Here is a 17608-nt window from a genome sequence, read left to right on the forward strand (position 1 = left end):
TGTGAGCACATTCAGTGGGAAGGCATGATCACCACTGTTGTATCAGGTGTGTGGTGTGGAATCTTGATTTCTGTCTCTTTTATCACTACTTTTTTAAAGACAGGGTCTTACCATATAATCCTGGCTGCATTGAAACTCACAGTGATCCTGTTGCTGCCTCTGCCTCTACCTCTCTACCTTTCTGCCTCTCTGCCTCCGCCTCTGCCTCCTGAGTCCTGGGATTTCAATCAAACACCACAACACATGACTGTGTAAAATCTTTAAAAGGAGCATTGGAAAGCCGGGCATGGCAGCGAGGGCCTGCAGTCCCAGCTACTGAAGAGACTGAGGCAGGAAGACAGAAGTTAGATGCCAGCCTGGACACAGTATAGCGATTCCCCTCCCTACCTCCCGGAGCAGGATTTCTTCAAAGCTATTTGAAAAAAATAACCTTTATTTCTTCCCACAGATAATAATTGCTGTAAGTCAGCTGATAGCTGATGTAGCCCTAAGTGGAGGCTCAAGATTTCAGGAGTCTTTATTCATTATCAATAATTTTGCCAATAGCGACAGACCTATGAAGGTATGGAATAAACTGAAACCACTTCGGCTGCGATTGTGAATCACTGGTAGAGTGTGCACTTACCACGTACAATGAATGCCCTGGCTTTGATCTCCAACACCACAATAATGAATAAAAACCACTGTAACTAACAAAGGGAGTTTATGCCCTTAAAGTGTCATGGAATTCACAGTGATTGTTAGTATGGAATGTATAGAATGTGAGCTTTATGAGTTGATAGCTTTTATATACCACTGGATCTCTAGCAATTATATTCAGCATTAACTGAATAGATTAAACAAATGCACATCTGTTAGTAATAAAATCTCTGTCGTTTTCTCTGCTTGATTTCTAAACTTGCTCAGAAAATGAAAGCATTTTTCTTTCTTAACAATTGTTACCGTTTATAATACTCGCTAATTAAACACCAAGTTTGAAATTGGAGAAAAATCTCACTTCGTAGAATGGCTAACAGATCCATTGGCAACAGACGAGAAATGGCACAAAAGGGTTTCATTATTTGTTGGTTTTGTGACTTCTAAAAGTTCTGTTCACTGATTGTGGCTGTCATTCCTCAGCCCCAGTTCATCAGAAGCAAACCTAAGATTCTGACAACCATTGCTGTTTCACACCTGCTTAAAAACTAGAGCACTTTAAGAATGCGTCTCTCATTGGGTTGCCTGGAGGACAGGTCCTGATGTCCTTCCAGGGAGATAAACTGTCCCCATTCTTGGGAAAGGTCATGTTCTAGTATATTTGACAATATCGTATAAAATCTGAAAAAAAAATGCAAAGCTCACAGTCACAACATATCGATGCTTGGGACGTGTAGAAACTGTGTACCGAAAAAACCATTCCCGTAGGAATGCTGCTTGCAGGGAGAAAAACACTGAGTAGTGCCAGCTGCTCCCAGTCTGGGAAAGTTTGCTTTTCAAGCAGCGCTGCTGGTTTCCCAGGGGATCAGTGTACAGTCCAACTAATCCCAGGAGCACAGAAGCAATGTATGCTATTTCAGCTATTTTACTCATGCTCTAAGAATTCATGTTCCCAGTTGTTACCATGCTCAACGCCATGTTAGACAGGTAGCAAATGACATTTTCCAAGTGCATAGGACTGAGGCTGGCTCTCCTTGAGAACCCTTGACTCGTTTGGGAATGACTTAGTAGTATCTACTAAGGCCACCATTGCCAAAAAACCCTGTTACAATAAGGTAAGTCGAGTTTCTGTTAGTAAGCAGAAAGAGCTAAGATGCATATACTAATTATTTTTAAAGCAGACAAAAAGGCAGAACAGCATATTATCTTCTCATTAAGTCCCATAACCATGTACTTGTCCTATCCCCATCTTGAGGTCAGAAATACTTTGAGAGGTTAATGTTCTCTTTAACCTCTCTGGAGTGTCATGTGACTCACAACCTCTCATTTGTGGAAACGGAAAATTGGCAGCAGGATCTTCACTGGGGTGTGTGCTACAGTCGGTGGGCAAGACAGGCACACTTATCAGTGTGGAAAATTGCCTGTAGAGCACTAGTTCTGGAGCCAGATTGCCTGGACAGAAGGCCTGTCTCCATGACTTGCCAACCAGGACACACTGGCTGAACCTCTCAGCCACTCCACGCCCCAGTTTTCCCATTGGGAGAATGCACGAGAAGACTACTTAATATATAGGATTGTTGTAAAAATGAAAACATATGAAGCACCCAGATCACAGCCTGGTACCGATGTGCTGTCAAGAACTTTCAGTTACTGTTATAAGTAAACCACAAACACACAGAATTCACAGTGGAGGAGCCAGGATCCAAAGCCAGCCAGTGTGACTCCAAAGGTCATGTTTTTATGTACTATAAGTATATTGCCACTGAGTTCAAAAGCCTTTGAAGCCTAGTAAGTTACATATTTTAAAAAAATAACTAATTAAAACTTCTTTAGAGTTGCCACATGCAACACAGTACCACGAACTGTTAACAAGGAATAGAAAATTTATTAAGTTGCCCAGGATTGGATGATCATGCTTAGAGCCTATTGATAATACTGCTAAATATATGGGTTTTGTTTTGTTTTGTTTTGAAATTAGGCAACTGCTTTTCCCACAGAAGTCAAAGATTTGACCAAGAGAATCCGAACTGTTCTTATGGCCACTGCCCAAATGAAGGAGCATGAGAAAGATCCGGAAATGCTAATTGACCTCCAGTATAGCTTAGCTAAATCTTATGCCAGCACACCAGAGCTAAGGAAAACCTGGCTCGACAGTATGGCCAAAATTCATGTAAAAAATGGAGATTTTTCTGAGGTGACTGCTTAAAATTTTGTTCCCCCTGGGACTCCTCAAACTCCTTTGAACACATTCTGACACTTCTTTCTCTGTCATCCATTTCTAGGCTGCAATGTGTTATGTCCATGTAGCGGCTCTAGTTGCAGAATTTCTTCACCGAAAAAGTAAGACCTTCCTGTTCTGAGATGGGAGGACTCTCAGCTGGCAAAATAATTTTTATCTTTGCAGCTTGCACTTGTGAATGGGATAGAATGGGGCTCTTAAAAATATGTTTACCTTCAGCCTCATTCAGTGCTGAACAGACATTGTTATAAAAGAAGACTGGATTGCTCATTTTGGCTTTGGTCTCTGTAGAAGGTTACAAGAATAAGTTAAATAGTACACGGCTGGGCCTGATGCCCAGTGTTTATTTCCCAAGACTATGTCCCTGGATGACTGCCACAAATGAAATTCTTCTTAGGGCTTATGAGAAGCTCTGCATAATACAGGCAGATCACTTCATTCTCCCTCCTTATCCTTCCCCAACAACTAGAGCCATTTTTATGCAGTGATACCTGAGTGTTAATGGGAATCAGGCCCTTGAAGGACATCAATAGCTCTGCATCCCTAATTCAAGATTTCCAATTCAGGGATCGGCCTGCATGCTTCTCTGTTCCCAAATAGTATTTCGGAGTATTAGAACTACTCAAATAGCAAAACAATTGAGTAAGGTTTAAAAGTTAATTTGCAGTGATGGTTGCAATCAAGACATCTGCTATGTATCAGTGTTCAAGCTGCTTGCTTCAAGCCGGTCAACCAAATAACATGAGGGCAAAATGAAAGCAACTTAAAGGAGTCTTCTTATTAGTCAGGCTTTGGCTATGAGGACACAACCTTGGCTTTTTGCTTTTTAACTCTGGGCTGTCTGTGTTTTTTCATTTCACATCTAAGGTTCAGTGTTTAGGGCCATTTGTAAAATAATGGCCATTGTAGAGATTCTTCCCAAACATGACTATAATGATTAAACTATGCATTCCTTTCATTTAAATTTGGGGCAGGGTAGGATCTCATGTAGCCCAAGCAGCCCTCAAACTTGCTATGTAGCAAAGGATGACCTTGAACTTCTCCTCCTGCCTCTTGCTCCCAAGTGCTGGGATTATAGGCATGCACCACCATGCCCACCCAGTTCATGCACCATTGGATACCAAATCCAGAGATTTGTGAATGCTAAGCAAGCATACTACCATCCGAGCAATATCTCCAGCATTTTACTTGTATTTTAAATTAATATTTTGATACTGAAATGCTTTTGAGCAATCTAAGTTTTCAAATTGGTATATCAGCTAGGTGTAACGGGGTCTATAATCCCAGCACATTGAGGCTAAGGCAGGCAGACTGCCAAAAAACCCAAGGCAGCTTGGGCTACATGGTGAGTTCCAAGTCAGGGTGAATTACAGAGTATGAACCTGAAATAGAATTCCAGGCTCATTACGAATTATTAAGAATTAACTCTCTAGATTTTGAAAATAGGTAATTATATTAGAAATTCTTCCTGAGAATCTTGTTTTACTCACAAGTACAAGGGCTTTAAATTAAACAAAAATTAAGAATGACTTATCTAAAAAAAAATACCAAAAAATGAGTGTATTCCAGTTTTCTCCTTTTAGTGCATATATTGCTTTCGTTTTCTTCTTTTTTTCTGCTTCTAAGGATTGGTCAGATGGCTACAGGCATGATTAGCATGTGCTCTAGCACCAAGCTACACACCCAGTCCCTATGAGTAGTTGGGAAATGGAGAAAGAATTTGTTAAAAGAAGATTCATTTCTTCTTTTTAAATTATAACACTGATATGTTTGTCAGGTTGCCCTAAACACAAAACTTAAAGTTGTGCATTCCCAATCTATTGACACGAAGAGCTTTAACACAGTGCTGTGGCTTTAAATACTTTCCAGAGAAACTGGCTTCCAGTTAGCCCAGCTTTCTAATTAGTGAGCACCTGAAGTAAGAGTTCCATTATGCATAAACCCTTTAGATTTTAAAAATAGGTAATTATATTAGAAATTCTTCCCAAGAATCTTGTTTTATTCACAGGTACAAAGACCTTCAGCCTAAGCAAAACCAAGAATGAGTTATCTCCATTAGTCCATCCTTAGCTTTAGAAAGACTATTTTTGCTCTAGTTGTTTAAATATTAAGCAGCTAGCTACCTTCATCACCAGTCTGACGTGTCTTAACAAGTGGATGTAGCCCAAACTTGTCATTAAGTATTTCATATTACCCTTAAGGTACTTTCAAATTTATCCTTCATTACAATCAAAGAGCGAAGGAGGAAAATGATGTTTTGCATTTTAAACAAAGAAATGTTAAATGTTAATTTTGAATGCTGTTTCTATATTTACTTATAGGTTCTGTCTATTTTTGAACCTGGAGAATTCTACTTCCTTAAACTAGAAAACCTAATTCTAAAAGAGCAGCAGTAGTAAAAAAAATCCTCAGGGTTTTTTCCACCTTTGCTTCAGTGATTGAAAAACTCTCCAAAACAGCTTCTTTTTTCAATTAGCTGCTTAAACTATGAGAGTGATATCAAGATAGTTGGCTAATCTAAAACAGTTAAGTGCACTATAAAAATATTCTTGATCAAGATGGAATAAAATGCTGTCTTAGCTGATACATTGGAAGCAAATGTTCTGTCATGTAGACTTCTTTAAAAAATAAAAATTAAGTTTGTTCTATCTGGTGGTTTCCTGGCCCCCAGGGATAGCTACTATCCATTGTGAAAACTCTGCAACCCAGCAGCATTAGAAAAGTCTAGAGAAGACTCGAATATTTAAGCAAAATATGTTTTAAGTAACATTTAGTGATGACCATCAAAGCATTCTAGAATTCTTTGTTTTCAATTAATTGTCCATTGATACTGAAGATAAGAGGCGTGTTTACATTTTAAATCCCTGACAGGTGTCTAGCACGAATTTCTAAGCACTGTACTTGAAGCTCATTCCTCTGGGATGGAACTCAGGGTGGTGTACATAGTACACAAGTCCTCCATTGTTGAGTTATGCCCTCGGCTGGCCCCTAAGCCATTTCTCTTGAAGAGAGCTATAAAAATACTCTTAATCGCAACGGAATAGGATGCCAATTAGCTGATACATTGGAAGCAAATGTTCTATCATTTAGACTTTTTTTTATAAAAATCAAGTTTGTTCTATCCAGTATTTTCCTGGCCCCCAGGGATATCTGCACAAGTGAAAGACCACTGCTGGAACCTTCCGTTCCTTGTTTCAGGCACCGAAGAGCCAGGAAAGGGGGAAGAAGGAAGCTGGGAATGGTGGCTGAGGCTTAGAATTGCAGCATTCAGGAGTGGGAGGGTTAGAAGTTGGAGGCCAGCCTGGGCCACATCGTGGGTGCTGGCTACAGTGGGAGACCTTGTCTCCTTTCTGCCCCTCCCTGTCGGAAAAAAAGAAAGAAAATGAAAGTGGACAGAGGAATGCAATTGACCCTGACCCCACCCCACCCTCTAACCGGCAACCTTGCCCTTGCTCTTTGTACCAGAGATACCTTACAGACAGATTCTCATGTCTTTCCCTTTCCCCAAGTCAAGCGGAAGCAGTGATGGGGGGATTGTGGTTACTCTTTTCTTGTCCCCAAATATAACCTCCAAGAGAAGTCAGAATGTCTTTCATTTTGTCTGAGAACCTCAGCGTTTCTGGATCTCACTCTCTAAAGACTAGACTTTGGCATTCTTCTCTCTTTTCCTGAGAGAGGGCACAACTCTTTCCCCCAGGGAAGACAAGAGTCAAGTTTTCTGCATTCCTGTACCACCACATAGCATCCTCGTTCAGCAAAGCTTCGGGCCTTCGGATTCCCCCATAAGCCCAGAAGATGTAATTTCCTCCTCCATAGCGTCTCTTCTCACTCCTTATAGGGTAATGCTGCTTTCATTCCCAAGTTTTGTACTCAGTGTCATATAGCTAAAGTTCCACAAAGCACTTCATTCCCTTGTTTATTCCTAGTCAACGCCCCACACACACACTTATGCTCTCACCTCAAGATCTTACCCCTTACTCTTCTGGCTAGCAGTAGTATTCTATTAAGAATTGGCCCTGCTACCCCCTCCTCCGAAATCCTACCCACTCTTTTCCTGGGATCACTCAGACTGTTTCCATCTTTAGGATGGCATGCGGAAATATGAAAGCAATATCTATGAAGCATTAAATCAAGGGTCCAAATCAAAGCTAGGCAGAGTGTACCTCACCCATAATCTTGGCACTTGGGAGGCAGAGACAGGAGGATGGCTATAAGTTTGATGCCAGGCACATCTGAAGTGTGCCTTTGTTTGTTCTCTAAACACAAGATCCTAGAAAACCCAGATTGTAGGAAAACCATGTGGCTTCTCACTCCACAAGAACAATTTGGGCCATAGTCGTAAAAAGTTCTTTTCAGCTAGAGTTCCCTCCTTCCCAGGCTCCAGCTGTCAGCTGTTCTTTAATTCTGTCTTGAGAAAGTTACTTCCTAACATTGAGAGGCTTATTTAGCAATAATAATTCATTTAGTCCTTCTTACATGCTAGGCTCTATTCCAAACCTGTGTTCATGTAACTCTCACAAACTAATCTTTATTATTATTCTTGTTATTATGGTAGTAGAGGTAGTAATGATGATGAAGAAACCTTATGCATACTAGGGAGACAAACACCCAAATTCACACAGTGAAGCAGTGGTAGAGTCAGGTCTGTCTAACTTTCAAACCCATGGTTTTTTTTTTAATGCCCTGTTCAGTTTCTCCAAGGATGTTTTATCTCTGCCATGTGTTTCACTTCCTGTCTGTCAAGTAAATCCTTGGCTAGTCTCTTCCAATAACTGACTGACTTCCCTTTCCAACTCTCAGTGAAATTTAAACACTAGAGATGATTACCAAAGGTCATTCAGTTATTACCCCAAAAGAGTTTGCCCTCTTGTCTAGATGCTAGATCAAATGTACAAGGGATGAGTATTTGAATATAATTTTTATACTAGGAGCACCAGCTATTGAAGATGATGCACCAAAAACACAACTTACAATGAATTTGGGCTCACTTTGAGCAGGGAGAAGAGTGATAGACTATAATAGAGCTGAGTAATACATGACATTATTTTCATGGCTGAAACTTGTACTTATGACTTTGACCCAAGGTCATTTGTGTTATAAAAATAGTGTATCCTTTTAAGGGCGTCTGTTACTTACCAAACATTTTTTTGGTAATAAATATACTCCCTTTCTGATTTTCCACACAGAATTATTCCCTAGTGGGTGTTCAGCCTTCAAGAAAATTACTCCCAATATAGATGAAGAAGGAGCCATGAAAGAAGATGCTGGAATGATGGATGTTCATTACAGCGAAGTAAGATCCCAGGACCTGCATTGTTTGTCATTTATAGAAATTTCCCATTTCAGGATTTATTTGTATTAAAAGTTACTAGATCTGGCTTAACTTCAAAAGTTACTAAGGGTTGATGAGCTTTAAGTCATAAAACTTCTAAGCAAAAGAATTCCTGTTGACAGGGTAGAATCTTGTCTCTGCAACTCTCCCCATTATCTTGTTTTAAAATGCAATGTTTAGGGGGCTGGGAAGATGACTTAGCAGTTAGGAGCATTTGTTGTTCTTTCTGAGGACCCAGGTTTGATTCCCAGCACTCATGTGGTGGTTCATAACCACCTGTAATTCCAGTTTCAGGGGATCTGATACCCTCTTCTGACCTTCATGGACACCAGGCACTCACATAGTATACGTACACACATGCAGGCAAAACACCCATAGAAATAAAATTAATAAAGATATTTTTAAAATGCAGTATCTGTGACCAGATCCCATCCAGCATATGAAAAAGACTCCACAAAACTAGAGTTAACATTATCTTCTTTTGAAGTAGAACTCTAAATAGATAAAGTGTAGGTCACAAAGTTGCACAAATGGAAATATCCTGCTCCCTACTTCAGATGGATAGAAAACAGTTTTAGTTGTCCATTAATAAAGCTCTGTTTAGCACTAACATAGGAGCAAGCCTAGAGACTTGGCAATAGAAAGGCTATAAAATGATGAAATATGATGTCCAAGTTCAACTCTGGAGATAGTCATTGAAATAATATAGGTATGTGACATGCAAAGTCAGAGATGTAAAACAAGGAAGGTTACCATGGTTGTGATATGAGGGGTGGGTTGTGATATGACAGGTGACTGGCTATGGGCTGGAGCAGTGTCTTGGAGAAGGCTGGCCTAAGTGTCCAGATATGTGACAATCATGGCATAAACCAGAATAGTGAAAGATCCTGGTTAGGCATGTAGCTCAGTTGGCAGAGTACTTGCCTTGCATGCATAAGTCCTGAGTTTGATTCTCAGCTACACATAAACTGGTTAAGATGGTACACATCTATACTTCAGTATATGGAAGGTAGAGACAGGAGGATCAGAAGTTTAATTTCAAGCCCACCTTCATCAACATAGGGCATAGGAGGCCAGCCTGAGCTACATGGAACCCTGTCTCAAAAAACAAAACAAGCTGGGCGGCAATCGCACACGCCTTTAATGCCAGCACTAGGGAGGCCGAGCCAGGTGGATCTCTGTGAGTTCGAGGCCAGCCTGGTCTATAGAGCAAGATCCAGCACAGGCACCAAAACTACACAGAGAAACCCTGTCTTAAAAAACCAAAAACCAAACCAAAACAAAAAATACCTAGGAAATACAGTAGGAAGGGAAAAAGAAAGAATTGATGCTTAAGAGAGGTTTGGGAATTGTGGGAAAATGATAGCTATTATTTGCAGGGAAAGGGATGAGTACTTATTTTTTTAACTGTAAAAATGAGTTTTAATTATATATTTAAGTGGAATTTACATGCAGAAAATAATTCAATAAATAAATATTATTATACTTATATTCCAGCAAATATCTTTAAAATAGATATATAATTGAACTATCAAGTTTTTATTTACATGATAGAGGATAAGAGAAGAGGGGAGTGCATATCACGAGAGTACATGATAGGTAGACATGACAGTGTTGCAAAGAAGTCTACTGCCTTCCAAGAAGAAATAAAAATATTTTAAAAGATACCGCCTATAAAATAAAATTCTAAATGCCAAGCGTTAAAAAAGGTAAATGTGACATAACAGTTCTAGAAACTTTTCTTTTTTTATTGAAAATAGATTTTTTTCGTACAATGTATTCTGATCACAGTTCCCCCTCCCCAATTCTTCCCAGATGCTCCCCACTTCCCCACCCACCCAAATCCATACTCTTTCTTTCCTCTTTTTTTAGAATACAAACAAGTATCTAAAACTAATATTATTAATAACAAAATGAGATGAAATAAAAGCAAACAAACCAGAATAAGACAAAAAAAAAGCACCAAAGAAAAAGCACAAGAAACGTACAGATGCTGACACATACATTCACACACAGGAAACCATAAAAACAAACTGAACCTGTAATATATGAACAAAATATCTGTAAGGTTAAAAAAAACTTCAAAAATACCATTGAGGTTGTTTTGTGTTGGCGATGTACTGCTGAGCATGAGGCCTGCCCTTAAGTGTGATTTGCATATCCAGGGAGAGACTGTTGGAGAAGGGTACAGTCTCTGTGAGCTCATATGGACATCAGCCCTCCTGTGCATAGAAGGCCTTGTTTCCTTGGTGTCCTCCATCCCCTCTGGCTCTTACAATCTTTCATTTTCCTCTTCAGCAGGGTTCCCTGAGCCCTGAGGGGAGGGATTTAATGGAGACTTCCCATTTAGGATGGAGTATTCCAAGCTTTCTCATTCTTTGCACATTGTCCAGTTGTGGGTCTCTGTATTTGTTCCCGAGGCTACTGAAGAAGGAAGCTTCTCTGATGATGGTTGACAAAATATTGATCTATGAATTAGCAGAATATCACTGGGAGTCCTTTGATTGCTACGTTTCTCTACCAGAACTGTAGTATTCAGTTATCCCTAGGTCCATGGCCTATCTAGTCTCAGGTTCTTGGTCACCAGGCAGTGCTGGACATGGGTTCCATCATGAAATAGGCCTTAATTCTAATCAGATAGTGGTTGGTTCCTCCTACAACTTTTGTGCTCTGGTTGCACCAGTGCATCTTATAGACAGATCACCATTGTAGATGACAAGGTTTATGGCTTGATTGTTTACCTTTCTCCTCTGGTAGCGTACAGAGTGCCGTCCAGTGTCCTACGAACATTAGTCAATAGGAGTGGAGGCTCTAGAGAGGCACCAGCTTGACTTCTCTGTTTTCAGTGAATTATGTGCTGTCTTCAGCAATAGGACCTTACCATCAGATTGTGAACAGCAAACGATAGCCTTGGCAATAGCTTGGGTTGTTTGGTGGTTTCCATGGGGCCTCTTTGGCCAACAATTTGAGTAGATGTAACCTATTCCCAGCAGTGGAGGTTTCATTTGGTGGCAAGAGATGTCTAGCTGGGGCTTTGTCCCCGCCATTATTCGATGATTCCATGTAGATTGCATTTATTTATGTATATAATTTAGGAAGCTTCTACTGTATTAGGATTCAATATAACCCTCAAATAGCCCTTAGTTTTAGCTGTCCCTCACCATATTCCCCCCTTAACCTACCCTTTCCTCCCCCTCCTGTTTGATCCTCCTGTTCCAGTAAACTCCCCCCCCCATCCATCCATAAATCCATAACTATTCTCTTTCCCCTTTGTAAGGTGATCCAATCCTACCTGAGTCCCTTACTCTATACCTAATCTCTGGTTATGTGGATTGTAGACTGCTTATCACAGATTTAACAGCTAATACAACATACAAGTGAACAGATGCCATATTTGTCTTTTGGGGACTGGATTACCGATGAGTGCTGTTTTAAAAGAAACTAGAGCCGGGCGGTGGTGGTGCACGCCTTTAATCCCAGCACTTGGGAGGCAGAGCCAGGAGGATCTCTGTGAGTTCGAGGCCAGCCTGGGCTACCAAGTGAGTTCCAGGAAAAAGGCGCAAAGCTACACAGAGAAACCCTGTCTCGAAAAACCAAAAAAAAAAAAAAAAAAAAAAGAAACTAGAATTTGAGATGAAAGGTTATCAAAATGGAAATAATCAGACTGCTTGAAATGCAGAATTGAATGTAAAGAGACATCAGGTTGGAAATAAACATCTGCAAGCTATATCCTTGTCAGAGTCAAAGCAAGGTGAGTATGAAAGCAAGTAAAGACCAGAACAACACAGACAGAACATGGACAAGAGTTCATAAAGGCTGGAAATATGAGCAAAAGAAAGAAACACACAGAAGCAGAGATTGAAGTAGTGTACTATCCCATAAAATTATATTTTATAGCAGTTGCCATGAGCCAGGTATGGTAGCAAATACTGTAATCCCAATTCTTAGAAGGCAGAGGCAGAAAGGATCTCAAATTCTAGGCTAACCTGAGCAGCATAAGGAGATTCTGCCCCCAAAGAAAGTGGATTGTCAGCTTTTCTATAATCATCTGTGTATTCTCTATGATTTAGGGCATATGCAATCATGCCACAGAAACACGATTTTACTTTTGTCAGTCTGTATGCCTTTTTTCTTTTGACTGCCTTATTTCACCAGCTCGGACCTCTAGGGTGGTACTGAACAGAAATGGTGAGTGTACATCCTTGCATTGTCCCCAGGTTTACAATAACACTGTTTGGCCTTAAGTGTGTAGTAGATATTCTTTGAGATCAAGGAAGGTCCCTTGTATTCATTTTCACCCAGAATTCTTTTTTACTATTATGAACAGATACTGGTTTTTTTAAGAAAATATTGATATAATTTTAAAGATTTATTTTTAACATTTTTGAGATTATAATCTATTTGTATCACTTCCCCTGCTGTTGTTTGTTTTTACTCTTTTTTGGGGGGCCTGCCGCCCAGCTCCCAAATAAATCACACATAGACGAATTCTCAATTATAAATGCCTGGCCTTAGCTTGGCTTATTTCTTACCAGCTTTCCTCAACTTAAATTATCCCATTTACCTTTTGCCCCTGTACTTTTCCCATTCTCTTACTTCTGTAAATCTTACTCTTACTTTGTGGCTTACTGTGTAGCTGGGTGACTGGCCCCTGGAGTCCTCCTCCTTCTCTGGTTCCTAGATCTCCTTCTCCTAGATTTCTCCTTCTATATATTCTCTCTGCCTGACAGCCCCTCCTATCCTTTCTCCTGCCTAGCTATTGGCCGTTCAGTTCTTTATTAGACCAATCAGAGTTTTACACAAGCAAAGTATCACAGCTTCACAGAGTTAAAAAATGCAACATAAACAAAAGTAACACACCTTAAAATAATATTCTACAACATTCCCCCTTTTCTTTCCTCCCTTCAAACCTTTCTGTGTATCCCCCACTTTTTCAAGTTCATGGCCTCATTTTCTTTCACTGTTGTTACGTGTGTGTGTGTGTATGTGTGTGTGTGTGTGTGTGTGTGTGTGTGTGTGTGTGTATGTATTTCTAAATGCATATATACAATCTGTTCAAGTTGTATGTTACTTGTATGTATCTGATTAAACACCTTTTTCTGCACTTACTTCTTTTATTAGGCTTATGTAGTGGTATATTTCTTGAGCTTTTTAAAAAATAATTACTAAACAACTTTCAATTCCTGAAATAAACACCATTAGTTTTTAACTGACTTTTTGGTATTTTGAGACAGGATCTCACTATGTATCCCTGGCTGGCCTGAAACTTGCCATGTAGACCAGGCTGACCTGGAACTCACAGAGACCAATCTGTTTCTGCCTCCTGAGAGCTAGTATTAGAGATATGTGCCACCATGCCCAGTCTGCTGAAATTCTTAATATAGCCAGTGAATGTTAATATGCTGATTCTTTATTCAAGTATTCACATTGATTATGAGTTACAAAAGAAGGCAGTCTAGATAAATAAGGTTGTTCCCACCCTTAAAGAATCACAGCTTATTTGGAATGTCAGCTACCTAGACAGTGTGCAAATATTGTAGAACTATAAATATTTACCCCATTGATTCATAGAATGGGAAACAAAGTATTTGTACCTTGCCTTCCTTATCCAGACCAGGAAAAACATCTAGGAGGGTAGTACCTAAGCTATTCTAAAGAGGTGCTTGAAGGGCAGAGGATATTTCAGGAGAATTACTAGCAAGCTTTTCTCTGTTATTGGAGCACTTGGCTTGTTGAATGAGGAGATCATAGAAGCGTTAACCATATCATTGCAATCCTCGTGTACCACATGAAGGAGCTTGCCCCTTGTTCTGTGAGTGATGGCATGTTTTAGGTTTTCAGCAACATGATCAGAACCCTGTGGTCTATCTGTAGAGGATGTATTGGGAAGTGCCAAGGCTGGAGTCAGGAAGATCAGTTAGGGGAAAAGGTATCAAAGTCTTAAGTCTTAGCATTAAATGGAGAAATGGAGGAAATGGGTCATATTTGAGAAGTACCTAGGAAGTTAAAGTGACAGGACTTGGGAATAAGCTCAGAGGATGAGTGAAGGAAGAGATTGTATTAGTTTCCTAGATGGTTACAATGGTTCGAAATTGATTTGTCTAAAGCTATTTAACACCCAGTTGCTGTAACATAACACCATAGACTAGGTAGCTTATTAACAGCAGAAATGAATTGCTAGAGGATGGAAAGTCCAAAGTCAAAGCACCAGTGGGTAATGTGTCCGGGGGGGGGGGGGGGCAAATTTCCCGGTTCGTAGATGGCCCCTGCTTGCTGTGCCCTTACATGGTAGAAGGGATGCGCTAGGTCTCTGGGATTTCTTTTGAAAGGGTGCTTAAAATCTTATTCATGGTTGCTCTGCCTTATGACATCAACACCCCCAACTGCCTCACCTTCTGATAGCATCATCTGGAAGGTTAGAATTTTCCCATGAGAATCTGAGGGAAGCAAATATGAAGAGCATAGCGCTAGGGCTGCCATATCAAAGTAGCTCAAAGTAGGTGGCTTCAAACACAAAAATGTATTACCTCACCGTTCTGGAGTCTAGAAATCTGAAACCTAGGTATCATCAGGTAGAAGCCTTCCTTGACTTCTGCTGATAGCTGTTGGTCCTTGGCATTCCTTGGCTTACAGCTACATGGATTCTGTCTCTGTCTCTGTCTCTGTAGTCACATTGTATTTTCCCTGGACACCTGCAGTTTATTTTAAGGATGCCAGCCATTTTGTCTTGAGGGCTCACCTTGTATCAGTATATTTATCTTAATCGATTGTATCGATAACAACCTTTTCTCAAATCAGGTCACAATCTGAGGCAGGTAAGAACTTCAGCTTACCATTTAGGGGAATACAATTCAACGCATACCAGGATAAAGTCAAAACTGCACCTAATTTCCACCTAAGTAATTATAGATTATTGCCACCTGCTAAATAGGAATGGGAACTAGAAGATGAGTTCGATTGTCTGTCTAAGCGACAAACAGGCCATTTTGGCAATCAGTTCCCTAGATCTGAAGGAAAACAAGTTACTAGAACTTGTAGTCAACAGCACAGCAATTGGCCTCATCTTTTTATTGTTGAGAACATGAGATGATGCTTCACAAAACTCTCAAGCAGCTGTTACGATTCTGGAAGGTGAGAGAGCTCTATCATAGGATATTATCCTATCCCTAATGTTCAAATCATAGGGAGAGTTCTTTCCCTAGATTGTATCAGTTTAAAGAAGACCTAAATCACTAATGCAAAAAAAAACTGTCTCATTCTCTTAAGACTAATATTCTGTGCAAATATTGTTTCAATATGAAAGAAGAGCAATGGACATGTACAAGCTTAGTGAAATTTGCCTTGTTAGGTATTTATACATTCTCTATTAATTACTTTTATTAAAACATGATATATGTATATATATATAAATAGGAATCATTGTGATATTTCTATGTGTGCATACAGCATTCATTGATACCCAACCACACCCTCTTCCACCCTCACCACCTGCCCTGTCTCACCCTGGCATGATTTCCATCTCCTAGTAAATCATTCTTCGACTTCCAGGTCAACTTAGTCCATAATTTGGAACAACCAAAAGATTTAATTCAACATGATATTATCTTCAAATAAAGTCTCCATTTCCACATAAACAAAACAAATATAATTTACTGTTGACATTGGTTTCATATTTCAGAAATATTTCTAATTTTCCAGTACTTGTAACATTTGATTTAGAAAATACTGTCATGGTGGCATATACCTGTAATCCAAGCATTCAATGAGGTTAAGGTGGAAAGCTCACCAGTTGGAGGACAGACAGCCTGGGCTTCATGGCTAGGTCCTGTTTCAAAAGAAAGAAGTAGAGAGGGGGAAGAAGTGCTCATACAAATATACCTCTGTGCAGCCGGGCAGTGGTGGTACACGCCTTTAATCCCAGCACTCGGAAGGCAGAGCCAGGTGGATCTCTGTGAGTTCGAGGACAGCCTGGTCTACAGAGTGAGGTCCAGGACAGACATAGCTACACAGAGAAACCCTGTCTCAATGTGTGTGTGTGTGTGTGTGTGTGTGTGTGTGTGTGTGTGTGTGTGTGTGTGTGTGTGTGTATGTATGTATCTCTGTGCATTTGCTTGAACATAGCCCATTTTGTTTGTTCCAAGTTAAAATGGTTTGAAATTGATTTATCTAAAGCTAGTTTAATATCCAATTGAATATTTCTCTTAATGCAGGAGGTTTTGCTGGAGTTACTAGAACAGTGTGTGGACGGCTTGTGGAAGGCAGAGCGTTATGAAGTCATTTCTGAGATATCCAAGTTGATTATTCCAATTTATGAGAAACGTCGTGAGTTTGAGGTAGGCGATGGACACATTGGCATTATTACCTTCCGTACTTTGTTTCAGTCTTGGTAAAACACTAACATAATGTTGTTCCTGTTTTTTCACTCTGGTGTCTTCTGAAGAAAATAGGTGGTTCATTGTATTGTGACATTGGAATTTTATCATAGAATAAATGTCCTTTTTGTTTGTGGTGCCAGGGATAAGCCCCAGGATACTGGGCATGCTAGGCTCATGCTCTATCTCCAAGATATCCCATAGTCAAAATGTTAAGTTTATTCCCTGAATTGTAAAAACTACCAAACCTCCAGGGGATCCGATGCCCTTTTTTGATCTTTGTGGTATACAGGCATACATGCAGGCAAAACACACACATAGAAATTAAATAAAACAAGAGTTTAATAATCTATACATAACTAGGTAGAACTCCCTATTAACATACTATAAAATGTTTTGCACTTCTGGGGATTGAACCCAGGCCATCACACATGCTAGGTAATTTCTCTACCACTCAGCTGCAGCCTGATCCCCTTTATTGCAACTTTTGAGATGAGGCCTTGCTAATAGCCCAGGATAGCCAGGTAATGAAGTGAGTACCATGCTGTGGGATGGTCTGTATGTGAAATGTGTTGCTCTGATTGGTCAATAAATAAAGCACTGATTGGCCAGTAGCCAGGCAGGAAGTATAGGCGGGACTAACAGAGAGGAGAACTGAGAGAACAGGAAGGCGGAGGGAGACACTGCCCGCCGCTGCCATGACAAGCAGCATATGAAGATGCCAGTAAGCCATGAGCCATGTGGCAAGGTATAGATTAATGGAAATGGATTAATTTAAGCTGTAAGAACAGTTAGCAAGAAGCCTGCCACGACCATACAGTTTGTAACCAATATAAGTCTCTGTGTTTACTTGGTCGGGTTTAAGTGGCTGTAGGACTGTCGGGTGACAGAGAGTTGTCCTGACTGTGGGCCAGGCAGGAAAACTCTAGCTACAGTACCAGATATCCTGGCCTATATAGCAAGACTCCATCTCAAAAATAAAATAAAATAAGCAAGCAAAAGAAATCTACTTTAAAATAAAAACCTAAA

At 40.0% G+C, this 17608-nt stretch overlaps 1 protein-coding gene across 3 annotated transcripts in view; it reads left to right on the forward strand.

Moving 5' to 3' along the window:
• Dock11 (dedicator of cytokinesis 11) overlaps positions 1-17608 on the forward strand; it is a 187185-nt gene that overhangs the window by 153389 nt on the left and 16188 nt on the right. For all 3 annotated transcript variants that reach the window (XM_052738112.1, XM_052738113.1, XM_052738114.1), the window contains 5 exons: positions 449-562; positions 2615-2830; positions 2919-2976; positions 8062-8168; positions 16418-16540. In XM_052738112.1, coding sequence (XP_052594072.1) covers positions 449-562; positions 2615-2830; positions 2919-2976; positions 8062-8168; positions 16418-16540 — 618 coding nt within the window. The remainder of the gene's footprint in view (positions 1-448; positions 563-2614; positions 2831-2918; positions 2977-8061; positions 8169-16417; positions 16541-17608) is intronic.

This window comes from Peromyscus californicus, unplaced genomic scaffold, assembly GCF_007827085.1.
Source record: "Peromyscus californicus insignis strain IS unplaced genomic scaffold, ASM782708v3 Scaffold_10__1_contigs__length_136768540, whole genome shotgun sequence".
NCBI lineage: Eukaryota > Metazoa > Chordata > Mammalia > Rodentia > Cricetidae > Peromyscus > Peromyscus californicus.